Source organism: Prionailurus bengalensis, chromosome F2 (genome assembly GCF_016509475.1).
Source record: "Prionailurus bengalensis isolate Pbe53 chromosome F2, Fcat_Pben_1.1_paternal_pri, whole genome shotgun sequence".
Taxonomy (NCBI): domain Eukaryota; kingdom Metazoa; phylum Chordata; class Mammalia; order Carnivora; family Felidae; genus Prionailurus; species Prionailurus bengalensis.
The window spans coordinates 44,745,074-44,766,656 of NC_057353.1; the positions used below are offsets into that span (position 1 = coordinate 44,745,074).

A 21,583-nucleotide genomic window follows, 5' to 3' on the forward strand; every position below is an offset into this window, starting at 1 on the left:
TGCTCCCTTGAAATGAGGAGTGCCCATGTGACTGGTTCTGAACACAGGGTGTGGCCAACCTGACACGTGTCACAGTGGAGCTTGTGTGACTTGTCAGTGCTCCTTCCCTTGCTAGGGTGACCACTAATGTTACAGAGGGTGAAGGCACCATCGGTGGGGTTCGTGGGTGAGAGCGACAGGAGCAGGGTATCTTGCCAAGCGGGGGTGGGCACGGAGAAAGAAATCAGAAAGAAATGAGCTGTGTTACTACGCTGAGCCACTGAGGTTTCACGGTTGTTATCCATCATCCAGCCCGTCCTCACTAATATACCTGCCTCGCCAGGAAAAGATAGAATCCGGGTGGTGAGTTTTTTGCAAAGACAGAGAGACGCAATACGCTGGGTGGCACAGTAAAATTTATTTGTCTTTATGATTTACACACAGTAATTAAACACACAAAAGACCAAACACGGTCAAGATGGCCATATGTAGCTTCGGAAATGACTGGTCCCAGATCAATCACGCAAACCTTCATTCAGCTTAGAAATGAGTTTCTTTTTAATGGTTTTAATCTTTTTATTCAGTCCCCAAGGCTTGTACAGTTCAGTACAAATGTTTCTGCTATTTTGTTATCGTCAGGCACATGATGTTTACCAATTCCCAGGAAATAAGTGAAATCAACAAAAAAGTCCTGTGACAATTGAGCACGTTTTCACAGGAATAAATTTGATGAGCTTATTACAGTTTGATACAGTTTAGCTATCAGACCTACATATGAAACATGAAACAAATTGCATTTGTTTTAAGGATTTATTTCTTTTAAAATATTTACCACACTTTTTTGTGCAAGAGTTCCATTGATTTCTTTGGTTTTAAACATTATAGCTCCATGTGATCTAAATATAGTTTTATTTGTACCAAACATCAGGAATAAAAACATTAAACAAAATTTCAGAAGGTAAAAATGGAATTATTGCTTCAGTATAAAAAAATGTCTGGCCCATTTGGGTACTATTGCTATTATTGCTTTGCTTCTATTGGAAAACTATCCTGGAAATCAAGGAATGTACCCCCATAGCTCCCTGCTGAAAGTATAATTTGGTTGTACGTTATCATCTATTATTAATGTGCCCTACCTTCACCAAAGCTATCCTGATCTCGTCCTTAAAAACAAAACAAAGTGAAACAGCATAAATAAATAAGCTTACGTAGGGGATACAATAAATAAGCTACCAGAAATAAGAATAAAGAATATTGTAACATAAAGCCCTTCGGTGCTGTACAATTAAACAATGGCTTCAGATTTTCAAGGTCTCTAAACACAGCTTTTGTTTTATAACACAGTTTTAGTGCTGGTATGCAGCTGACAGATCTAGAGAAGAATACCTTTCTGTTGTTTTCATTACCTAAGAATGAAAACATAGTGGCTATAGTTGTAAATTCTGCCCTGTGGAAATTTACTAGATAGGTACCATTGTCAATTTTGGACCATTGCCTAGTTGTAGAGCACAAATCTTAGGGATTAAAAAAAACCCAATAATAATATTCCTTCAATTCTTAGTGGTTTCTTGGTCTCCAGAATAGTTATAGAAACAAACAGGGAAGAAATTAGACTCAAAAGTTTTGCTGCCTTCTTTTCTTTGCATCCATTGCATCCAGAATGGGTTGTCTTTTTGCCGTGTATCGTTGACGAAGCTCTTCTATTTCTCGTTCCATCATGGGGTCCAGTGCTTTTAACCGCATCTGTAGTTCTTCTAGACTTAGATTTTTTAACTAGAAACAGAAAAAAGTGAAGATATCAATACAGTATAAAATTATCTACAATAGGCTAAAATCTAATGGGGTTTAGCATGGATATTTCAGCAAACTCTCTACAACGTCTTTGAAATATGGTTCAATAACTAAAACAGGAATTCCTTCACTAAAGAACCAAAAAGCCACGCCTTATAAGAATCTTAAGTAATTCTGCAACAAAAGCAATAAAAAAACCTCTGCTTTTAGGAAAGAACAAATGAGAAAAATAAGCAGATGAAAAGTATTAGTTTTTTAAAGAAGGGCAGAAAAACAAATCCACCATTGCCAACACACGGACTTTCAGGATATGCTCCGGATATATTCACTCTAACCTCTCACAACCTCGCCAGCTCTGGAGCACTGTCATAATTGTGAACACTTGCAGAGATCACCCAAGAATGTGACAAGATTACATGCAGGTTAAATTACCCATTCTATCCTGCATTTTACCAATTGCTTAAATTTTAAGTACTTGGTTAATCAAAAAATTAAATTACCTAGAATATTTCTATCCCAAACATTTTGATACAATAAGGTTTTTAATTTATGCCTCAAAATATCCCAAGCCTGATATATTAGTGACGAGTAAATTCCGACCTGCTGGTCAATTTGAGAATAAACTATCAGCTTTTCACCACATACATTATAGTTTGACGATAATGATGTGATTTGACTAAATGATCTAGTTTGACCACAGTGATTCAGTTCAATTACTCTGGCTTCCAGAGACAACACTAGCAATCCTTTACTGGTTTTCTGTATAACAGGAGGTGAGAGGCCTCAGGTCAGGGGGATGAAATCCATTCTACATAACAGGATCTGTGGCATGCTGAGCTTTACTGTAATTATTTATATGTGAAAAAAGCAGGGCGCCTGGATGGCCCAGTTGGTTAAGGGTCCATCCTTGGCTCTCAGGTCATAATATCGCGGTTTGTGGGTTTGAGCCCTGTGTCAGGCTCTGTCCTGATAGCTCAGAGCTTGGAGCCTGCTTTGGATTCTGTGTCTCCCTCTCTCTCTGCCCCTCCCCACTCACGCTCTGTCTCTCTTTCAAAAATAAATATACGTTAAAATTTTTTTTATATGTGAAAACAGCAAGATATGGATTATCTCCTGAGAAACATATTTTAAGCTGCCCTGAAATATATAACCTAACACTTGGGCTTTATCTTACTAACATTTAAAAAAAGTCTAAAACTTTGTCTCATTCAGAAACTATTAAAGCAATGGTGGCAGGTAAGTGGTTTTAAAAAATCTGTTAAACCACAGTGATTTACAGAATGCTATTACATATTCAGCATCTTGGTAGGTACTGTAAGGAAAGCAAAGAAGCACTGAACTATTTCCTTGCCTTAAGAAACTTGCCAATTGGGGCACCTGGGTGGCTCAGTCTGTTAAGCGTCTGACTTTGGCTCAGATCATGATCTCATGGTTCATGGGTTGGGGCCCACATCAGGCTCTGCGCTGGTGGTGCAGAGCCTGCTTGGGATTCTCTCTCTCTCTCTCTCTCTCTCTCTCTCTCTCTCTCTCCCTCCCTCCCTCCCTGCCCATCCCCTACTTGCACTCTCTCCCTCTCTCTTTCTCTCTTAAAAAAAAATAAAGGAAACTTGCATATTAGTCAGAAGGGTGAGATCAGCAACTAGAAACATGTGGGACTGACACAAGACCCTACTGCCTATAGTACAGATTGAGTGCAGTGAGAGGTTCTTAAGTCCATGAATAAGCTTCTCACGTACCCAATTTCACAGGTTCAGTGTACATTTTCCTGGGGACAACATCTATTGCTTCTTGCTCTTTTTTTTTTTTTTAAACAGATTCCCAACAAAAAGAGAGAAGCGTCACTAAGCTGATCCCTTTTAGGGGAGCAGGGACCATGCTGGTCCTTGAAAAGGGGGGTGTCTCAGAGATGAGCAGGGCCCTGAGGAGGAAGCTCCACCATGTTGAGGAAGGACTATGGTTGCTGCAGAACCAGGGGCTGGTGGGGTCCCAAGCTAGGCAAAGCAGGGTTTGGACTTTAGGGAATCATGATCTGCTCCACAGCAGGAGAATTCCATGAGAGTAATTCAGACTTGGTCTTAATACGATAACACTTGCAGCAATTTTTTGTTTTAATAAGAGAACTGTCTTTGGTTATTTTATGAGCCAAATCAGAAAGTGCTCTCATTACTTTATAGTCAACATGTCAATTTTAACCAAAAATAGCATTTTTCAGCTTGATCCTCCACTTTCCTCACCTTACCTGGCCCTAAATTACTCTTGGTTCTAAAAAATCCATTCTCACTGAAAAAGATTTGTCACCACTGAGGATACTGAAAAGAATGAGTCACAGACCCTGAAGTAAATTCAAAAGAGGCGTTCCAAAAATATAGGCATGACAGTGTTACGGGAAAGAGTATGTGGGCTCCCAGGATGATGATTCTGAAGGTGAGTACCACTTGCCTTGGTGTATGAAAAGTTCTGGTGTATACGTATATATAATAATATATATATACAATATGCCCTGTCATAAAAAGAAGCTACCTTACTATATCACACCATTACAGGCATTTATATTATCATGCATTGTATCTTATCATATTCTTCATTAATTTTTAACCCAAGTACTAATCATGCCACTATTAATATGGCTAAATATGTTCAAATCTCTGGGAGGATAAAGAATAAGCCAATAGGGGACTTCAGAACTTTCTGATCTGGACGAACAGGTGATGGGGGGGGGGGGAGATGAAGAACCGATTAGACACCACACAGGGCCTTGTTTCCCTAAGAAAGATGGGGCACCTGGGTGGCTCAGTCGGTTAAGCGTCCAACTTCAGCTCAGGTCATGATCTCGCGGTTTGTGAGTTCGAGCCCCGCGTCAGGCCCTGTGCTGACAGCTCAGAGCCTGGAGCCTGCTTCGGATTCTGTGTCTCCCTCTCTCTCTGCCCCTCCCCTGCGCGCGCGCTCTCTGTCTCTGTCTCTCAGAAATAAATAAATGTAAAAAAAAAAAAAATTAAAGAAAGACGCATCCGGGTGCTGTCTACATGAGATCCCATTTCACTTTTGTCTCTTTTTCAGTCCACACTAATCTTCCCATCTCTGAATTTCAATATAACATTCATAATTTAAACAACACAATTTAGTATTTGATTCTAAATTTATTTATTATTATTTTGCAATTGACTTTTATGAATGAGTTTCAGGTCTCCCTGTCAGATATTCTAAAAAATATTTAAACTTTAGATACTGTAAACACGGTTAGAAATTATCAAACTGGGGGCGTCTGGGTGGCGCAGTCGGTTGAGCGTCCGACTTCAGCCAGGTCACTATCTCGCCGTCTGTGAGTTCGAGCCCCGCATCGGGCTCTGGGCTGATGGCTCAGAGCCTGGAGCCTGTTTCCGATTCTGTGTCTCCCTCTCTCTCTGCCCCTCCCCCGTTCATGCTCTGTCTCTCTCTGTCCCAAAAATAAATAAAAACATTGAGAAAAAAAAATTTAAAAAAAAGAAATTATCAAACTGTACTGCTAAATACCATGGCATGAGGGTGGGTAAACAGAAATACAGAAAAAAATGATTCAAAGGAATGGGTTACTCTAAGATTAGGAGAAATAGCATCAAGGCAAAGGAAAACAATTTTTGCATTAAGATATTCCTATAAATATCTTATACTACCTTACTGGGGCAAATTACCAACAGTTTATAAATATTATATTACAGTAATGGACTAAATTCAGAGAAAGAAGCTACTTAGAACAAAGTTTTCCTCCTCTAATAGACTTGTATATTTTCAATATGTAAAATGTGTGACGAACAGGTCTGTGATGTTGCAGAATCATCCAGGACTGTTAGGGAATTAGATGTTCCATATAAGAAAATTTATGAAGTATCTAAATCTTAGTTTTTTAGGTGGTAAAAACTTTGTTTCAACCGTTTTGAAGAGAAAATCTTTATGAAGTACTTTACAGAATATGCCGGCTTCTAAAGGAGAGGACACAGGACCTAAAGCAATCTTTCCTTAATGATGAATCCCCATTATTAATTTCTACTCCTAATCTATGCCATGTATTAATTTCCTCTCTCCTTTTTGGCTTTTTATCTTCATTTGAGAGAAAGCTATCAGCTCCTTTTCATGACCCTCATTAGACGGATATCATTCTCTCTTTACATAGTTTGTTCATCTATTGGGAACCAGAAAAGTGATTGAACGGTCCTAGAAAGCATTACACTAAATAAAAATAAATACGTTAATGACGGCTTGAGGCTGTTTTAGGAAAGACAGAGCATGGTTCTAGTGCTGAAGCTTGTACCACCTGTTTCTAGTGTTTTTGTTTTTTAAAAAAATTGATTTCAGATTTGTGGCTCTGTAAGGTTGAAGTTACAGGAAATCTGACATCTATGTAAGAAACATACATAGTCACATTTTCAGATGAGCTGTCAGAGAACTCCAGAGTACTCGTTTATTAAAATATTTATTGATAATTTCTATGGACCAAGCATGTGGATACAGAGAAGAATAGAACACTCTACCTCCCACAGAGAACTTGCAATCTAGCTGGCAAGACAGGTCCACACACGGCTAATTGACTGAAGGATGGGTAAGCTGAGAAGATGGCAAATAGGACAGGGCAGAAGGGAAGCAGCATGAATAGAAATGTATAAGGTACCCAAATGCTCCATACTTTTGGAGACCTCAGCTGGCTGCTGGGATGTGGGGCGGATCCATGGGGGGAGGGGTCAGGAGAGGAGACAGAAGGAGACAGGAGACATTTAAGCATGTTGCTACAAACTTTCTGTAGCGAAGAAGGAAATGCTAGATAATTGTGAACATAACTGGTGACATGATCATATATGAGATAGAAAAATGTACCTACTAGCAGGTATAGAAAATGGAATACCATGGGTGAAAATGGAGGCAGGAAGGCCTGTCAGCAGGTTACTGCACAGTCTAGTGAGAGGATGAGGCTTGGACTAGGAAAAAGGAAGTGGAGACTCAGAAGAAGGGAGGGATCTGAGAGACTTGGAAGTAGAACTGATAGGGCTTTCTTTGTTGACTGGTTGATTACGAAGGGTCAGGAAGAAGGAAGGGCTAGGATGATTCTGGCTTCAAGCTAGGGTGATGGGGTAGAGTTATCATTAAAAGGTACGGGAGTAGATCACATGGCATTTTAGTCCTGCTGAGTTTGAGATATGAACAAGGCATCAGGGTGGAGACATTAGATATGGATTATAATTTGGAGTTTTGGAGTTCAGCAGAGAAATTAAAGCTACCGATTTAGGGAATCATCAGCATTTAGGCTATAACCGAAGCAACTGATGAGGATCAGATTATCCAGGACAAGGTTTTCTCCTTGATCTTACGATCTATGGTATCCAACAAAAAATAATCCCCAAACTGTAGCCTTTGTTGCCAGAGGCTCTTCTCGTTTTGATAATAGAAGAGAAACATCAGTAGATTTCTAAATAACTGGATCATGGTGTCATCTAGACAAAAAAAAAATGTGAATCTAACTGGTAGAAGTTTTCACTTTTTATACAGTGGGTATGATTTTAGACATGCACTTCTGGCTGAGTTCTGACTTATGATAAATCCTAATAACATATATTTAGCATTCTGCATTTCTGTAGCTACCAAGCCTCACAGGGCATGAAAATGATTGCGGGGTTGGGAGAAATGGGGCAGGAGCAGCTTTTCCAAGCTCTTGGAAAGCACGACTGCTCGACGGCTTAGTAGTAAATAGGGTCACAAACCAGATAAAATTTTATGGAGACTCATAATGACAAACATGGTCCTGTAATATTAAACAATTCCACTATCATCCTTTTAAAATACTAATCCAAATGAAAACAATTTTGGGGGCTAATGAGGATAATACAAGAAGGAAAAGTTGAGCTTCCTGAATTAGTATCAATATTACTGTGACAGAAGTTTCAGTCACTAAAATTAGCTTTCTTGAAAATCTTCACAAAAAGGAAGGGAAATCACTTCAGAATTTTTATGTTTATGGATCAACAGAGCTTGTGGTAAATTGACTTGAATTTATATATTTTTAAATATAGCAAAGAAATGTTACTTACGAACCATCTTTCTACAATACAAGGAACACAAAGTAGCTATATTACCATAGCCATCTGCCAGATGACTAATTCCAAAATAAATGCAGAGTAAACCATAGTTGTCAGTTTAGAGTTCTGTAAGTGAAGTCAGTGAAGAGAATTTTAGGTTATGCGTACATTGTGGTTATGGCTGTATGTGAACAAATGTATAAAAATGAATAACTCATCTCGAGATGGCTTTTATATGTTGTAGGCTAATTCTACTTAATAACATTTGATTTTGAATTTAATGGTAACACAGAACTTGCACAACGAACGATGATTCTTAGATTTTCAGATCTTAACATTCTGAGAGAAAACTGTAGTTTGACAACTGTGACGAACATCAAGGATATATAACTTCATTAAGTGACTAAATGAGTGGGCGTGCGGTAACAGGAAGGCCTTATCAGCAAAGACAGAACTTCTTCAAATTCACAGCCACAGAAAAGGAGATGAGTTTCAGGACAATACTGTTTTATTACCCGAGGCATGTTTTTCTATTCACAAGAATGTTTGCTTCTCTTGAACATTTGAAATGACAAGTATCAGGGGGCAAGACATATTAAGGACAGAGAAGAAAATCAATTGCCATAAAAAGAGTTTAAACTGAGGTCAGGTAAATTGAATCATATGAGCCTCAGAGAAACACTTTGTGAATCTGGGATTATTAAACACCACTGGATATGAACAAACCATTGTTTAACAGGAGCATAAACTATAAGGTTGGGTTATGAGTTAAACCTCACACAATCTTACTGCAAATGAAAACCTCAGAAATGATCTATTTTAGCTTCCTCATTTTGGGTGAGAAAATGGGAGCCAGCTTGCTCAAAGTTACAATGTTGGTTGATGGCAGAGATACAATCTGACCTTGAGGCCAATGCATTTTTTCATTATAACAACTTTGATGCATATGTTTTTTAACGTTTACTTATTTTTGAGAGAGAGAGAGAGAGAGAGAGAGAGAGACCGACCATGAGCGGGGGAGGGGCAGAGAGAGAGGGAGACACAGAATCCAAAGCAAGCTCCAGGCTTTGAGCTGTTAGCACGGAGTCCGATGCAGAGTTCGAACTCACGAGCTGTGACATCATGACCTGAGCTGAAATCGTTTGCTTAACCGACTGAGCCACCCAGGCGCCCCAAGTTTGATACTTTTAATTAGCACTGCCAGAGTGTTCAAAATGTTACGACACCATGAATAGGAAGGGTGTGGTGCTAAGAAATTTCCAGGGTCTTCAACCTGAGCTGAAAGGGAAAATAGCTGAAAGGGAAAATATTCAACTAGGAAGATCACAGTGAAGAGAAAACGTTGCATACGATATTTTTATAAAGCAGTTTTTTTTTTTTTACAATGAAATAAACTGCAGAAAGTCAGCAAAAGGTAGAAATACCATTTTCTTTAAGTTTCAGGACACTCGGTAGACTAGACTTCCCACCTCTTATAGAAAGGCTGTTTAAAACAAGTGAAAGAGTTTAAATAAAAACCCTAACTTTTAAACAATAATTAGAAGAGCAGATGGATTGCCTGTAAGTTAAAAAAGTCAAAACCACTTTTCAATAGTGGTCAGCATTTGTTTGAAAATTGGTATAGTTTGGGACATAAGTGACAGCTTGACCACGCAGCCCATTTTGTTAATAACTGTCCTGGATTGTCACATTCCATCCAGGAGGTTGGGAGGATTACAGATCACTACCCAGCAAAACCATATTTCTTAGTAGACTTTAAAAAAGAAAAAGCAAGTCCAAATAAATGATATGCAAATGAACAGCTCCCTTACTTACTAGCTCTTGCCTGATGCAGGGGCACAGACAACACAGTGGTGTGAGAACACAGAAGGTAAGATTAAATCTTAAAACTGATCGTTTTGATAGCTCACTCTTTTAATCGTTAGAATTACTTCTGAACTCTATGAGAACCAGAAAAGCTTCTAGTTACTGACCATTAAGAGTTGTCAGTAACGTCAGAACTTTCTGCAAGTTTATGTATCCAACCTACTATAAAAACCTAATGGGGGCGCTGGGGTGGCTCAGTCAGTTGAGCGTCCGACTTCGGCTCAGGTCATGATCTCGCAGTTCGTGGGTTCGAGCCCCGTGTCGGGCTCTGTGCTGACAGCTCAGAGCCTGGAGCCTGCTTCGGATTCTGTGTCTCCTTCTCTCTCTGTTCCTCCCCTGCTCACGCTCTGTCTCTCTCTCTTTCAAAAATAAATAAAGATTAAACAAAAAATTAAAAACAAATGTAAAAACCTAATGTATTGTATTCAAGTGATAAGAGTGAATTACTTCCTAAAATAGTATTTTAAGAGCTCTCTGAGGAAAACACTTAGATTTTTATATTATTTTGTCAAAAACAGTCCCAATTACATGAGAGGTTTTTTTCAAAAGTCTTACTCTCTAAAAACAGCAGAAATAAGATTATGAAGTTTTAAAATGCATAAATGTGATAACATTCAAGACTCAACGGGTCCATGAGTTGCTGCTATAATCAGTCTGTCAAAATAAACACGACACCGTCACAATGAAGCAAATGGTCTTATATGTTAATGTTAACACATTTAGTCAAATAGTCAATCAAGAAAATCCTGTACAAGGTTTGCTGTGTTTACTGGGAAAACAAACTCTTCCTAGCAACTGTTTAAATCTCACAGATGCTACAGACCTTATTAGTGGCTTGTGATTAAAAAAATATGGATTGTTAATACCGTATCCTGACTCATCTATTCTCCCATCTGCTAGCAATTCTAACAATATGAACTATCAACAGAATGGCTAACAACAATAATTTTCTATGGCAATTTTGATGCTGAATTGCCTATAGCATTTTATAAGATTTACCAGTGCATGCCTCAGACTGTTTTGAGTTGTTTGTGGCCTGGAGCAGTATACTCCTTTTCCCCCTAATATTCCATTGTAGCTCAAATTTTTACTGTGTTGAATGGAATCTGGGTCGGTTTTACAAAACACTGTTCACAGAGGCTGCCACACTCATTTTGCTAACAGTGAGAGTGGGGAATGCACCAAAATACTAGCAAAAATCCAGTCAAATCTGCCGATTAGTTTAGATATATATAAACAGGTAAGGGGCCTTCTTCCCTAAGACTGAACAACAGGGATAATAGGTATGACACTTGTTCAAAACCCATTGAAATACCAATGTATTAAGGCATTTCCTGATTTCATTTCCAGACTGAGAAGAATACACAGACTCTCAAGTCAATCCAAACTAGTATGAAGCCTGTTAAAGAAAGACATGCAGATACATTTAAAATATGGAGTAATAGGGAGTTATAAAAATAACGAAGACTGTGATAATTTCACACTTGACACACTAAAGAATAAAAATGGAATTCTTCACTGTAAAACATGCCCTTAAAAGCTACATTCACATTAATCTACTAGCAGAACCTTCTTCCCAAAACAGACACTATTTGGAGAGAGAATTACATGCAACCTTGTTTGAGCTGAGTGGCCCCTGTCTACAGCTGACTGACTAAATGACTATAAATATTTCAGGACTCTAAAGAGAAACTGCCATGAAGCATTTGTTTAACCTCAGGGCATCTAAAGTAAATTTAAGACACTGAGATTTTATTTTCATTCCCAAAGAAAAGGGAGAAAACCACTTCTTGTGGATATCAGTGGAGGAGAAGAGAAAAGTGCTGACTACTAATCATTTACAATGTGTTAGACACTGTCCTACGCTCTGGGCATGAAGTCATTTAATCCTACCAATTACCTTATGGGGTAGATATTATCAGCCCTATTTTAGAGGTCAGGACACCAGGAGAGCCCAAGTGACCCACCACAGGTCTCTCAGCTAGACGTGTTCATGCAGGCACTCACAGCCCACATCGAACCCACTAATAGAAGTTGGGATTGGAGTCTACTAAGACCTGTTTCCTAGGTCTCCCAAGATCTACAAGCACTTCAAAATCCATAAATCACATAAAACAGTTCCTGACGATTGTTCAGAGATTAAAAGTAGGGAAGCACTGCTTTTAAAAATCCCAGCTTTCCTCTCAATGGAGTATTTTATTTATAAGTTATTATTGTATTTTAGCTATAATCGGCCTTATGAAATAAGTGATATGTTTAAGCATTTTTAATTTTATCAGCTCTCTAGCAAAATAAATGCATTCCTACATAGTGATTTGGGATAGATGCCATCATTTTATCAATAAGAGAAATGCCAAGACAAAACCAACAAGACATGTCCCCTTGATACAGAAGCAAGACTTGGCTTGTGCCCATTCGGATTGTCCGCCCGATGCTCTGGTGTTGTGTTCAGCTGGGATCTCCCCATGAGCTGCAAGCTGGTAAGCATCCCTATCATCACCCTGATCTGGAGAAACTTGAGCCACCCATGTGAAAAAGGAATGATGACATTTCAGTTGCATTCCTTAATGGCAGCTGAATACCCATTCCTTCTACGCTTTTGTTTCTAGTAGTAGTTTTGTCTGCTAAAAATATCAGGGAGGAGTTCATTCCTGCATAGCCCTGCTATACTGTAAGCTGCTCTAAAATTCTAGGCCCAATACAACAAAATCTGATTAACTTAAAACCAAATTACTAATTAAATCTTTCCAGATCTATTAAGGGCCAGATGAAGAAGTTCTATTAGCTTTGATGCCTTCTCTTAGCGATTCCAATGAATACTTTGAATATCTTAAAACATTGATTAAGCCATAAATGAGATTAACAAATTGAGTGATTAACTTTGTTTATATATTTTATTTCTTTAAAAATTAACTTTATGACTAGTATGGAAGATAATAAACATTTACAAAAACAGTCCTTGGGGAGGCTGGGTGGTGCAGTCAGTTAAGCGGCTGACTCTTCATCTGGGCTTGGGTCATGGTCTCGCGGTTCATGGAGTCGAGCCCCACGTCGGGCTCTGCGCTGATGGCACAGGGCCTGCTTGGGATTCTGTCTCTTTTTCTCTCTGCCCCTCCCCAACTTGTGCTCTCTCTCTTTCTCTCGAAAATAAATAAACATAAAAATATTTTTTTTAATTACAATTTTTTTTATAAAGTCCTTAAAATATATCTGCAACTAGTTTATTGGGCAGTCAAATCTTTGTGTAACCATTGTATAAACTTAAAAGAGTTTCATTTTTCTCCACTCATACTTTTTCAGCTGTACTAGGCCAAATTTCCCTGACACATCCCTTAAGGAATCTTGGACAGATCTCACTGATTTCTGGTCACTTTTAGTTATTAAAAGTCCAGGCTAATTATAAACTTCAATGTCATATTAATGATAAACTTTGTTCATTCCCTCAGTATGGGCTTGCACAGACCAAGAGGCTTACAGTGGAAAGAGAGGATGCCTGCATCTAGAACCTTCTTCCCATCTCTTTTCAAGGTCTAGCTCCTCTGGTGCTGGGAGCTGGGAAGGAAACCGGGATCCTGTGATGGGAATGGTTACTTGTTGGTGGAAGGAGGTTTCAGTCCTGCTCTGGTTTGGTTGATTACTGGTGGTTTGTGACTAAGGAGTGTGTGTGGATTTCCTGACAGGGTGGGCAGTACTATCGTGGTGCTCACCCCTCTTGAGAGCAGCTCTCTGGGTGAGGTATTGTCTCCTCTGGCCTGGAAGCCCCCTTGGCAGCATTATGATGTCTGACCTCCATGTTTAGAGCCACAGAGATTGCAGAGGTTGTTCTCTATACTTTCCAGGGGCCACCAGGACCCAAGGAAAGGGAGAGGTACCCTAGTCTCTTCTTTCCTAGAATATGCCAACATGACCTCGGTTACCCTGCAGGCCTTGGCTCCACCTACAGAAGTCTGCTACCTACAGAACTCTTTGCGAGAGACACGGACATCGCTCTCTCTCTTATTCCAGGCATCTTTTCCTTATGTCTATGTTAATATGCCCCCCAGACTCCCAGAACTTCCCCACTGAGTTCTGCTCTAGTGGCACGTCAGTGGGTTTGCTGGTTCAACCAGCTTAGCGAGCAGCTGGCTGGGATACTAGATGCCAGTCTCCCTTTCCTGCAGGCACCACCAATTTGTGACTGGCTCTCTGGAAGACATCCCTCCACCCCTGACTTTAGTCGAAGCAAGAAGAGAGCTACGTTCTTCTTCCACTAGACCACTGGATGGTGAATTCCATAAGGGTAGAACTTTCTCAATGGCTGCACCCCCAGTGCCTAGAACACTACCTGGAACAGGTACCTAATAAATATTTACTGAATGAAAGAAAGATGGTAGGGCTTTTAGTAAACCCTGGAGAGAGATGTCTGGCCTCAATTGTTGGTGGCTCTCCTCAGAATATGGGCTACTGCAGTCTTCAGCTATGGTCTCTAGTGCTAATGTGTGGCAACAGGAAAAGTCCCCTTCAACACTGTGGCACGTATCTGTTAACTCCAAAAAAGTAAAAGAAAAAAAAAGAGTGTGTGTGTGTGTGTGTGTGTGTGTGTGCGCGCGCGCACGCGCATGCTATCAAGTAGGGGCACTTATAACTTAAGTAAAGGAAAAGGAGTATCTGGGAAAATCAGGGTATTATCCAGCATATTTCGTTTATTCCACTACAGGATGGTCTCATGCTCCATTGCATGTTTATTCTGCAAGCCGGATAATACATTTATTTTGATTCCGACTCATTCTTTTCCAGAAAAATGGCTTCTGTAAAAAAAATTCTTCAAAATGATAATAAACACCACAGTTTACTCTTTTGACAAACATGCATTGAATGAAGTGCCCTGGGAGGATAGAGTTCTTACCAATATCACCAAGAACAACCATTTGTAGCTTTCTACTGCAGCAGTTTCACAAAACTTACTCTGACGATTTAAATTCCTATCTTAAAGATGCAAAATTTACTTCGACAAATCTCTAAAAAGTTTAAAAGTAGAGGTCAGCTGAAAACCACAAATCATGAAACTCAGATTGCAATAATTTTTTTTAAGTAGTGAAACAACACCTACAAATAAGCAGGTACCTCCGACTCTAGTTTTGAGGCATCAATCTACCACAGAAGAGGAATCATGGTCTGACGCAAATATGGCAAAATATTTTTTTAAAACTTAGCGAAGACAAATTTTGATCAAAGTTATTCATCCTTACTTGCCACATGGGCCTCAGAAAATAAAATTTACCAAAAATATAACATTTAACATAAATATTACTTTTAGATTGGCATGATTGGTGGCTGAAACAGTATTTTAAATTTCCCAGATATTAACATACAAATTCACGAATTCAATCAAAACTCCAGGAAGATATTCAGGGATTTAAAAGAATACACATCAGAGAGCTCCTATGAAACGTTAAAAGAAAAAAAAATTCCTGCCTACTTTAATAACAATCAGTCTTATGCAAACTTCAAAGCAAAACCACTAACTGAGTAAAACTGAAGATGACAGCTTCTGCCCTTGTCCTTTCGTTAATAACTTTTAAGATATGTTCATAAGTGTTATTAATCTAAGATAAAAGAAAACAGAAAATGAGACTAAGTGAACATAAAACTGGCTAAATTAAATGTGTCTTATGGGGGGGGCATCAACTTTCAAACGTAATGTTTCAAACTTTTGACTTTCTGGTTTAGGGAGAGGACAGTAGTGTTTATGAGGTATGTCGTCATCTTAGACTCACAACTATTACGCATAAGTCACTGAAAATTAAGATGACAGTAATATGCCAGTGTCATTTGCAAGCAAAATAGCTTACGGGTAAAAATTTATAGCAAACTAAAATTTTTACACTTAGGGGACTACAGTAAAATGAATTTTTCATGAAGGCTTTTTTTTTTTTTTTTTTTTTTGGTCTGAGAATGGCACGAAATTAGATTTTTAAAAATTGTTTTTGGTACCAACTAATTTAATAGAGAACATGGCATCAAACTTGTATTTGTAATACCACCTTGTAAAATGAGCACATTCCCAACGTTCCCAGAACTTTCCAGCGTGGGCTTGGAACAAGCTATCGCTATCACCTCTCACAGAGGCAAACACTTTTGGTGAGATCTTCCCTTGAACCAAACACCTGCTTGCTGAGTGCGCCACCACTAATGCGGACATGGGAGCGGAAGCAGGAACAGGACATTGAGGGATTCACCTTAACTGGCCAATCTCACTTTGCATCTCCTGGGAAGCCAGGAGGTTGTGGTCTCTTGTGGAAACTTGGGGATCAGAATGTGAGCTCTGGCTTGAATACTATACATTAATATGAAGTAGTTTTGCTAGCAAATCTTAACATTTTATTTTTCAGGATGAAATTTCACCTCAGCCTTAAATGGTCCAATTTTAATAAGGATAAAAGGAAAAATGCATCTTTAATTACTTATCAAATGAAAGACATACTATTGGTTTACCTCCTGTGGAAAAGTAACAAAAAAGCATATGGCTGTTAAATTCAATGTGCTCTTGAGGAACTTTCCGTAAAATGTTTTTAGCAAGTGACTGGCACATGCTGTTATTCAGAGGAGCTAATCCACTGGATGATTATCCTGAAATTATTTTGTATTAGTATACAATATCACGTAACTTCCAATCCTTAAGAAATGACCCAACAGACCTAGTACCAACAAATGTCAGAATTCTCCAAAGCATTCTTAGACAAAAATATTGTGAGAGAAATTTCCTTTGCCTCATTAGATTCAGAGCAGGAGGAAGTCATTTTGAAAGATACTGCATGCAGAGGAATTACCTTCAAACTGACTTAAATATTGCAAATATTGTAATCTGGTCTACACAACACTGTCCGTTTTTGGGTTCCCATGACACCCACCCCATTTTTAGTTAGGAAGATCCAGGTGAATGAAACTGTTCCTGCTCTAAGTTCTTTTAGCCAAAATGCATAATCTTCTGTCAGGCAGGCCCACTCCAGTCCTGTGGTCACCAATCCGCACATCTCTCCTGCTCACCCAGAAGGAAGAAACAGGCACTGGCCCCTCCTCAGAGATAAGCTCAAGGCCTCCTCTCAACCCTACTCATTCCAGAGTCTTCTACGTAGACCACCCTCACTCTCTTAGCCCATCTGACAGAAAAGCTGACTGTGCTTGACCATGCTGTCCAAGGAAGGAGAGAGGACTCTAAAATACTGAGGCAGTGGCAGATTTTGTCAGCTATCTCCTAGTTTTCTATAGTTTTTCAATCACTAGAAATTTTGTTTTTTATTGACCTTTAATGAATGTCATCCTGAATTATACCAACTAAAAATGAAGAGGGAAGATTTCCTACTAGGTAGTTTTGCTAGGTCAACAGCAGTGGGAGTTTCCCCATCTCCTGCCAAATCTCTGCTCTGAGTATAAAAATGAAGGCACTGTTTATTGATTTTTAAGTAGTGGGTTTTTAACTTTGCAGAATGATGAAGTACTGAATAATTGGTAACTATTTTGTAAAATCTCTTAAATCTCATTAAGAAATTAACTTATAGGATAACTGAGAGCAGCAAAAGTGGAAGCAGTAGGATAGAATATAATTAAATCCTCCTAAATCAACTGAATTGTGACCATGATTTCTGAATGGCTGAGCCTCTTTGAAAAGGGCAGGGGTAACATGAAAAGCTCAATTGGCTCAGTGTTAACAGGTTTACAAAGGAGGGGAATAGGTTTCCAGCTCAATCCCTGGTCCCTGAGAAGGCAGATGGGCCAATATCAGATCAATGGTGATTGGAACCGAGAAAGCATGACACCACTGAGTTCTACAGATAATGATTAGTGGCAGTTCCTGAACCCCTCTCAAAAGGGCAAGCTCTCAGTCGCTAAGGAAGGGCTAGGTCGCTGGCTATCGGCACCCTCTAGTGGCCACATTTGGCACCACAGGTTGTCTGCCTTCTCAGAGCAGAGACCTGCTTCCATTTTTTTTTTTTTTTTTTTTTTTAAGCATTGTATACAGTATTTCAGAATCTTTTTTGGTTAGAGAAACAATCACCACTACCATTTCTGGGCTACAGGTATGTGGCCAACTACTTACTAGGTGTAAATTTGGAACTCCCAAAAGTAAGCTATTATAATGATTCAAAGAGAGAAAATGTTCTTCCAAAGGTATTTAAAATCTCGTGGGTGAAGCTACTTAAATGAAAAGATCCGGTCAGAACTTGGCTATTTATAATTTAATCTTCTGAAGGTACTTGTTTTATAAGCAATATTATTTTATATATTGATTCATATCACTATAAATTTCATACACATCACAGCTCACATCTATTGAGCACATGGCACTGGCAGACACTATGCTGTTAAATGACTCTGCTGTCATCTGAAGGGCACTGTTCTGTGAAACAGTACTGTTAACACCACCATTTTTCTGAGTTAAAATTGTCAGGGGCACCAAGAATTTAAACTTACCCAAGACACTTAGCTGCTAAAAGGCATGGCCAGGATTCGAATCCAAGGCAGCCTAATTTCAGAGCTGGCACTTTGAAACATTACCCTATACAGAGATACATAGTTTATCAGCTGCAGTAATTTCCCCCCCAAAAGAGATGGTTTCTTAGAGATTTTTAAATTAGATGTAGATTAGCACAGAAACTTACGAGTCAGTGATGCTTAAGTGGTAAGTGAAAGCCCTGTGCTAGCTGTGTTCATTTCTTATCACGCTTATTCAAGTGTGCTTTGGAGTCAAAGGGGAGCTTGTAATTGGCCAGGAGAGCCTGGGGTCTAATATTTTTCACATCATAATACATTTTAAAATATTTTACACTTTACATGTTTACAGACATATCAGATGGACCTCATAGTAATTCTGTGAAATGGGACAGATAACCTGGAAATAGGCATTATTCTGACTTTATAGATAAGATTAATGAGGTTTAGGGGCGCCTGGGTGGCTCAGTTGGTTGGGCCTCCGACTTCGGCTCAGGTTATAATCTCACGGTCTGTGAGTTCGAGCCCCGCGTTGGGCTCTGTGCCAACAGCTCAGAGCCTGGAGCCTGCTTCGGATTCTCTGTCTCTGTCTCTCTCTGACCCTCCCCCGTTCATGCTCTGTCTCTCTCTGTTTCAAAAATAAACATTAAAAAAAATTAATGAGGTGTAGAATGATTTAGTGGCTTCCTTAAATAACACAATTTCCTCAAAATCTAAGATCTCAAATGACTGAATGTACAAGGTATTATGCTAAGTCTACAATCTTTATCTTCCGTTACACGGAAAATAAAAATGAGAATTTTCACAGTAAACCGAAAGATGTTTTACTTATGCCAAAAATTTGGTTTCATATTATTTCTGCTTTGTTTACAAGAAATAATTTAATACTAATTACTATAGCTGAACTAGCAAAAATCCACAGAAGAAGGTAAATGAAAATCAGTAGGTAAAAAGCAATAGAAAAAAAAAATAACAGCTCTGGATCATAAAATCCATACTAAATTGGGAGCAAAACAGCCCCCGAATTATGAGGTTAAGATGAATGATTATGCAAGCACTTAGCATTTTAAAATTCTTTAATTTTGTAAAGTACCTTCAAAAATGTGTTACTTTTTGATAACCCCTGAGAGATCATTAGGAGGCATAATAGCCTTTATTTATATGGCAGATAAAGAACAGATCAAAAGTACTAGGAAAGGAAGCTATTACTTTTGATTAAAAGAAAGTAGATTGTGATTCTCATAACAAGACAAAGCTCCAAGTTCTTTCTGAATAGAAAGCAATGCAGTGTAGAAACATTCCTGCCCACCCATCTTCCATACACTCTGATTTAAGGGAGGATTCGTACCTCCCCTCTGATCCAAGGCCAGATTGCCAGGGGTGGTCTTAGAAACCTAACTATATGGTTCTCCTTCTTTGTGCACCATCAAACTCTTTAAGCATCAAAACTGAAATACTTTCCAAATACATCCTGTCTTAAACACAGCAAACCACCCTCTAGTTGCCATACTTCTCTTCTCTTTTCTCCTCTTGAAAGTCAAACGTCTCAGATGTGTGGAGAAAAAGTGTCTACTTTCTAAAATGGTAACCACACTTCAACTCACCTCACACTGTTTCTGCCCCCTCATGTTCTCCACACCACTCTTCTTAAGTCACTAAAATCAAATGAATTTTTATAGTTTTTATCTTGTTTGACCCTCCCCCCCACCCTGCCAAGCTGCACTTTACACTACTGTTCACTCCTTCCTCCTCCTTCTTCAGGTCCTAACCTAGCAATTAGCAGGTGCCTAATAAATTCCTGTTCAATAAGCTAAAAGAACTAAGCATAAATATATCCCCATAGTCCAAGAGTTTTCCTAGTCTTGTAAATATCTTTTCAGGGTCTGCAGTTTCTCTTGATTCTGTTGAATTTTGAGGTGGAATTTTGCCTTGACCAGACACTGAAAAGCTTGAATTCTTAGTAATCAAGGTGTAATTTGTTTAAAGAGCTGCCTATCACAGACAAAAGAGTAGATGCTACTATTTTAGTAATATCTGCTAATAGTAGATAGTAACAAGGGATGATGCATCATCACCCTGGCTGTGACTCATAAATAATACATTAATAATAAGTGCCATTTTACATTTCAAAAACCACTGTGGAAGATTCTGTGTATCAATTTATTAGTGTTTATCATCACTGTGGCACATTTAAAGGTATGCAGAACAATTCAATATTAATCATTAAAGATGTTACTGTGATGGTGTTTCTGTGAATCAGAATTCATCCGTATACCCACATTCAACAAACTAAAATGTCTTGATCAATATATTACCACAATTTTCATATTAGGAGCCTCAATTCAAATCGTTGACATCTTACTGTTGGGTAGAGGCAAGAGGCTGGTAGACTCTCAGGTTCAAGTGCCTGAAAGGCTTCTGCTTAACATGTGAATATCAACTTGGTCAGAGATACCAAGAACAGTGGCCAGAAGAGGAGGCAGAATGTAGAATACCTATCTACCTAAGAAATAATGAGGGAAAAGACCATGATAACAGAGATGGTTTACCTTAGCTTACCTCAAAAGCCTTTCATTTCTCAAGCACAATGAAGCAGTGTTAGAGTTGACTGCAATAGGTTTTTTACTAGATTGTTCTGAAGGCTGCTATGTTTTGGAAAGTAAAAAATCATAGTATCAGAAACATTAATCCATAATAAGATTAAATACTATCTGAAGAAAATACCCCCAGGTCATATAACAAAAATGAGGTCTGAGCAGAAAAAGCATGCATCTGAAATATTTAAAAATAAAGACAATTAAATCTTTTTTTTAAGTTTTTTTTTTTAATGTTTATTCTTTTTGAGAGACAGAACGTGAGCAGGGGAGGAGCAGAGAGAGAGGGAGACACAGAACCCTGCTCTCTGCTGTCAGCTCGGAGCCTGGAGCCTGCTTGGGATTCTGTGTCTCCCTCTCTCTCTGCCCCTCCCCTGCTCACGCTGGGTCTCTCTCTCTCTCAAAAATAAATAAAAACATTAAAAAATTTTTTTAAAAAGAAAGTGAACTATTAGCACTATAAGCACTATCTATACCTCAGATACATTTCAAGGCAAAGGTAGATACATTGGGCAGAGAAAACGTCAACATTTGACACTTGACATTTAATCCAATGCACTTAATGTAAGTTACAAGTTTTTATTCAAACTCTTGGGGGAGAAAAGTTTCATGTTCCAAGTGTATGCAACGTAATAATTGTCCTCTGTTTTCTCCAGATAATTTGTCAAAACCAAAGGTGTAGAGGGAAGGTGAGAGTCATGCAGTGATTTTCTTGCAGATGTGAAGACTTGGGAGCACCTTTGTCTAGTGCTCAGAGCTTTACTGCCCCACAAACTCTAACACGGGGCAGAGACTTGGGAGAGGTGATGAAAGGTCCAAAATAATTACCGGGACTAATCAGAA

General features: G+C 38.8%; 1 protein-coding gene and 1 long non-coding RNA gene across 2 annotated transcripts in view; one reads left to right on the forward strand and one right to left on the reverse strand.

Annotated features, from left to right (window-relative positions):
- The first annotated feature begins 226 nt into the window (after positions 1-226).
- Positions 227-13,208, forward strand: LOC122495652. Its single transcript, XR_006300524.1, has 3 exons — positions 227-342; positions 12,069-12,157; positions 13,124-13,208. It is a non-coding gene; the product is annotated as an uncharacterized LOC122495652 (long non-coding RNA).
- Positions 378-21,583, reverse strand: part of STK3 (serine/threonine kinase 3) — a 281,104-nt gene continuing 259,898 nt past the window's right edge. The window contains exon 11 of the mRNA XM_043601459.1: positions 378-1,752. Within this exon, the coding sequence (XP_043457394.1) occupies positions 1,594-1,752 (159 nt within the window). The 3' untranslated portion in view covers positions 378-1,593. The remainder of the gene's footprint in view (positions 1,753-21,583) is intronic.